General features: G+C 41.7%; 1 protein-coding gene across 3 annotated transcripts in view; it reads right to left on the bottom strand.

The window, feature by feature from the left end:
• Positions 1-6,000, bottom strand: part of AFAP1 (actin filament associated protein 1) — a 142,517-nt gene that overhangs the window by 3,111 nt on the left and 133,406 nt on the right. For all 3 annotated transcript variants that reach the window (XM_056555052.1, XM_056555053.1, XM_056555054.1), the window contains 3 exons: positions 4,956-5,120; positions 2,302-2,492; positions 2,000-2,161 (listed from right to left, as the gene is read on the bottom strand). In XM_056555052.1, the coding sequence (XP_056411027.1) occupies positions 2,000-2,161; positions 2,302-2,492; positions 4,956-5,120 (518 nt within the window). The remainder of the gene's footprint in view (positions 1-1,999; positions 2,162-2,301; positions 2,493-4,955; positions 5,121-6,000) is intronic.

The raw sequence follows: 6,000 nt of genomic DNA, 5'->3' as shown, positions 1-6,000 counted from the left end.
TCTCTTATTTATTGTCCTGCACATCATAATCCAATCATTTACCCATTAAATATCAGATTGCTTCCTTGTTGCATCAGCCGCAGACTGGCACATGTGACATCCAAATTTAGAACAACCATTACACATAAAACTGTTTCAAGATGACCAAACCGTAACCAAATGTACTTTCTCCGAATATGCAAAGTCTGCTCTGAAGGAACGACACATAAACTATAAAAGGTGCCTGCATTCATACTGTAGCCTACTACTAACATGGGTGAAAACTGAAAATAATAGCCTACAGCAGTGTTTCCCAACCAGGGTGCTTCCAGCTGTTGCAAAACTACAACTCCCAGCATGCCCGGACAGCCTTCGGCTGCCCGGGCATGCTGGGAGTTGTAGTTTTACAACAGCTGGAGGCACCCAGGTTACAGTAAGGCCTATAGGTATGTTCCCCCATCTTATAACTTCATAGCCATTTGCTAGGATATGCCATCACTTTATGAATGGTTAGGATCGGATGTCCAGGACCCCCTTTATGAGAATGAAGGGGTGCAGTGCTAGTCTAGTTTTTCCCTGCACAGTAGCTCTCCTGGCCACCTGGTTGTGCCGTAAACTGCAGCTGCCCCCATCCATACTGCACAGAGTGAGCAGGGGATGCACTGAATAGGAATACAGCACTACACCAGCGCTTTGTCTTACAATCAGTGGCGGTCGCAGAAGTTGGACCCCTCACTACCCTAAAGTGATGGAATAACCTAGTGATATGCCATTACTTGATGAGATGGAAATACCCTCATAAGGTAATCCGTCAGTTCTAGATTATGCTTAGAGGTCAATGGTTATGGAGCCTGTGCTGAGCTGAAGCATGCATGCCTGCTCTCTCCCCCACCCTCCCTGCCCTACAGGATTGCTTCCAGTTCTTAGTACTGGATGTCAATCAATCAATTAAAGGGGTAATCTGGTGGAAAAACTTTATTTATTTTTTATAAATCAACTGGTGCCAGAAAGTTAAAAGGATTTGTATATAACCTATATTAAAAAATCTTAATCCTTCCAGTACTTATTAGCTGCTGAATACTACAGAGGAAATTATTTTCTTTTTGGAACACAGAGCTCTCTGCTGACATCACGAGCACAGTGCTCTCTGCTGACATCTCTGTCCATTTTAAGAACTGTCCAGAGTAGGAGAAAATCCCCATAGCAAACATATGCTACTCTGGACAGAGATATGCTACTCTGGACAGAGATGTCAGTAGAGAGCACTGTGGTCATGATGTCATCAGAGAACACTGTGTTCCAAAAAGAAAAGAATGTCCTATGTAGTATTCAGCAGCTAATAAGTACAGGAAGGCTTAAGATTTTTTAATAGAAGTAATTTACAAATCTGTTTAACTTTCTGGCACTGGTTGAATTAAAAAATAAATAAATAAATAAAAGTTTTCCACCGGAGTACCCCTTTAAGGCAGGGAGGCGTTGGGGGACGAAGGAGGCTTAGTGCAACCTTTTTGACACAAGCTCTGAGCATGATCTAGAGCTGACAGATTCCCTTTACACATATACTACTACCACTATACTGTATGTGTGGGTTTATAGTTTGTCAGGTGTTTGATGGGATTATACAGTCATGGGGTGTGAATGTTGTACATTCAGGGCCTGTATGCCTAATACACACCCCTGACTATATATAATCCCACCCATCACCTAATTATTAAAATTGAGTTCATGTCCATGTGACTGATATCCTGTGTTGTTGGACAAACTATAAACCCTCATATCTGAGTAACTGTAAAAAGGTGTTTGACTACCTCTAAACTACATCTCATATCATGTCATTGTTCTGGATCACATTTAAAACTCAATACTGCAAAATTGTAAATTACTTTTTATTTTGTTTTTACCTTATAGGGATAAATATGAATTGTTATGAAGCTTGAAGAAAACATAATGGGTGTTGGCGAAATTATCGCTAAACTTCTTTAACATTGTGCCTCATGGAGAACACTACAGGCACTCCTACCTTGGCCTTCCGCAGCACGTGGCCCCGTACAGGGGAGTTATTTGCAGCTGGATGTCTCTTTAATGCTGCAGCGCTGTTAACTGGTAGAGAGCATTCTGCATCACTCGTGTCACAGCTGGAGATGGGCGAGTTCTCCACCGTCCGATGTCGAAGAACTGGAGACTGGAGGGAAGGAGCCTTGTTATTTGATAGGCCATATTACTACATAATACTGGGTAGTATTACCTCTAGGAAAAGAGGGGAACTGGGCAATTGCCCGATTTGCCATCCATTATAACTGGTCTTGCCCCAAGCTGCCTTACCTGTTGTCTTGACGTCCCAGTCTTGGGTTCTATAGCGAGACCAAGAGTAATTCCACCTGCCATGGCTTTCTTCAGATTTTCTTTCACCTCTGTAAGCTCCAGCTCAAGGGTGACCCGCTCGCCCTCTTTCACTTTACACTCTTCCTCCAGTTTCTTTAACTTGTCCTCCAGCATTGCCTGAGATTTTCTCCCTGGATATCCAATAATAAAGAAATGACTGAAACTACTGCAGACTGAACTATCAGTGTTTGCACCATTTTGTCTATGGGCTGTCTAGAATCGCATCTCAGTCTGACATACTAGGATAGGAAAGAGCTACCGTACCCTTGGGAAGGGATATTCTGTAATCTCCACAGGGCTCAGGATCATGACGCACTGTGGTCACTTACCATACTAAGCTTCTGTGCCCACACCAATTGTGTTTCACACTAGCATGGACATTTTCTTGTCAGTAGTGTAGTAAGTGTTTTAGCAAGCAAAGACACAATGAAGATCCATCCAAATATTCTGGCTAAATGCTAGGACAATGCCCCATGATGTCAGCCTGTATTTGGTTTTGTGCTAGGCACAGAGGTACACAAAAATCCCACTGTAATACCTAGAATTGATTCCTCTTTCCACTGAAAACTCTGACATTTTTTTTTAAAGAGTACCTGTCATCAGACCATATTTTCTAAACTAACTAAGATTATATTCCCTAACTACTCCTAACACCCCTCCTGCCCTTAATTTTTTCTGAGCTTTAAAAAGCTGTGTATCATACCTTTCCCCTTGCTCACATTGTGTGAGCTCCCAGCAAGAGAATGTGGGTGTAGTCACTGAAGCCTGCGAGAGCTGTGCCTCACCATGCTCCACATGCACTTCCTGATTTTGGTCTCCTGCCAGGCCAGGAGGAGACCAAACTAATTGTTTCACTTGTGGCAGGGAACAGAACAGAGCCACCTAGTGGACGTTTTTTCAATCACATTAAAAACATATAAAGGTTGAGAATGTTATCAGCAAGTAAATAGCAAAGTGTCTTATAATTACATAAGGAACAATATATTAAAAGTTTAGTTTGGTGACAGGTACTCTTCAAATTAAAGTTGACATCCACCCTGATTTCATTTCACAGCGTTACAGGATTTGAAGCTTAACCCCTTAAGGACACATGACGTACTGGAACGTCATGTGTCCGCTCCCGATCTATAACGCGGGGCCACGGCATAGCTGTTATAGGCCGGGACCCGTGGCTAATAGTGCACGGCATTGATCGCGGTGCCGCGCGCTATTAACCCTTTAGACGCGGCGTTCAAAGTTGAACGCCGCGTCTTAAGTGAAAGTGAAAGTATGCTGGTTAGCTCAGTGGGCTGTTCGGGATAGCCGCGGTGAAATCGTGGCATCTCGAACAGCTTACAGGACAGCAGGAGGGTCCCTTCCTGCCTCCTTGGTGTCCGATCGGCGAATGACTGCTCAGTCATGAGCAGTCATGCGGCAGAATCATCGATCAATGGTTTCCTATGAGAAACCAGTGATCAATGATAAACATCAGTGTGTGCAGTGTTATAGGTCCCTATAGGAGCTATAACACTGCAAAAAAAAATTTGAAAAAAAAAGTGAATAAAGATAATTTAATCCCTTCCCTTAAAAGTTTGAATCACCCCCCTTTTCCCATAAAAAAAAAACACAGTGTAAATAAAAATAAAAATATGTGGTATCGCTGCATGCAGAAATGTCAGAATTATAAAAATATATCGTTAATTAAACCGCACGGCCAATGGTGTACGCGCAAAAAAATTCCAAAGTCCAAAATAGTGCATTTTTGGTCACTTTTTATATCATGAAAAAATGAATAAAAAGTCAATCAATAAGTCCTATCAATACAAAAATGGTACCGCTAAAAACTTCAGATCGCGGCGCTAAAAATTAGCCCTCATACCGCCCCATACACGGAAAAATAAAAAAGTTATAGGGGTCAGAAGATGACAATTTTAAACGTATTAATTTTCCTGCATGAAGTTATGATTTTTTTCAGAAGTCCGACAAAATCAAACCTATATAAGTAGGATATCATTTTAATCGTATGGACCTACAGAATAAAGAGAATGTGTCATTTTTACCGAAAAATGTACTGCGTAGAAACGGAAGCCCCCAAAATTTACAAAACAGCGTTTTTTTTTTCCGTTTCACCGTAGATTTTTGGGCAAAATGACTGACGTCATTACAAAGTAGAATTGGTGGCGCAAAAAATAAGCCATCATATGGATTTTTAGGTGAAAAATTTTAAGAGTTATGATTTTTTAAAGGCAAGGAGCAAAAAACGAAAATGCAAAAACGGAAAAACCCCCGGTCCATATCCAGTGGTGAAAAACGAATCCCCTATCCAGCCAACGGCTGTCCGGGCATGCTGGGAGTTGTAGTTTTGCAACAGCTGGAGGCACCCTGGTTGGGAAACACTTGGATAGGGGATAACTAGCTAGTCGGTGGGGGTCTGACAGCTGGGACCCACACCAATCACAAGAAAGTAGGCTTGCAAGCTCAACCACCACTCCATTTATTCTCTATTCCACTCAACTGTGGGGAAACCTAACCTCCATTCTTGAGATCGGTGGGGGTCTCAGTAGCCTTTAATAGGCTCTGACAAGAACAAAACAATATGGGTTAAAGGCCTGTACCTGCATTAGCATCAATGGCAGCTTTAGTATCCCGCTTCTCTTTCCGGAGTTGGGCCAATCGGTTCCTCAGGGCTTCTTTCTTTTTCAGTAGTTCCTCCTCTTTCTGCTGTAATTTCTTAGCATCGGCCTCCACTCTGTTCTTCCCGTATTTGTACTGATCGGTATCTGTGTATCAAAGAAAGTGGATTTACTACTGGATACTGCATGCAGGGGTGATGTACATGAAGGGCTGACGTTTCAGGGCTTGAGCATTAAATATAAATAAACATGGGGCGACTAAACGGCAGTGTTCAGTTTATGGTTTCCTGCAGAGTGCATTGCCAAAATTAACAAAAACTGATGACAACCTAAAGCAACTGATCTACTGTTTACATTCACAGACTGCAAAACCCAACCTTGTCCCTTTTACACAGCTGTTGGTTTGTTACAATGTGTCAATCTAGCTTATCCCCTGTGAGCACGACCCAGACTCCTGAATAAAATTCTTGTAACTTAAAGGGGTACTCCGGTGGAAAATAATTTACCTGGCTCCAGAAAGTTAAACAGATTTGTAAATTACTTCTATTAAAAAAATCTTAATCCTTCCAGTACTTATCAGCTGCTTATACTACAAAGGAACTTGTGTTGTTCATTTCTGTATGACCACAGTGCTCTCTGCTGACACCTCTGTCCATGTCAGTAACTGTCCAGAGTAGGAGCAAATCCCCATAGCAAACCAGATAAGCTAATAATTACTGGAAGGATTAAGATTTTTAAACAGAAGTAATTTACAAATCCGTTTCACTTTCCGGCACATATTGATTAAAAAAAAAAAAAATGTTTTCCAGCAGAGTACCCCTTTAAATGGGCACTGTCTCGATGTTTAAACGTCCTGGGCAACCTTGTTGCTCGAGGATTTCTGACACAATCAGGAGTCGGAATGCTGGAGCCAGAAAGATAAACAGATTTGTAAATGACTTCTATTACCTTTCCAGTACTTTTTAGCAGCTGTATGCTACAGAGGAAATTCTTTTCTTTTTGAATTTCTTTTTAGTCTTGCCACAGT

This window comes from Hyla sarda, chromosome 1 (assembly GCF_029499605.1).
Source record: "Hyla sarda isolate aHylSar1 chromosome 1, aHylSar1.hap1, whole genome shotgun sequence".
Taxonomy (NCBI): Eukaryota; Metazoa; Chordata; class Amphibia; order Anura; family Hylidae; genus Hyla; species Hyla sarda.
Note: the sequence above shows the minus strand (reverse complement) of the source record. Positions and strands in the feature narration are given on the sequence as shown.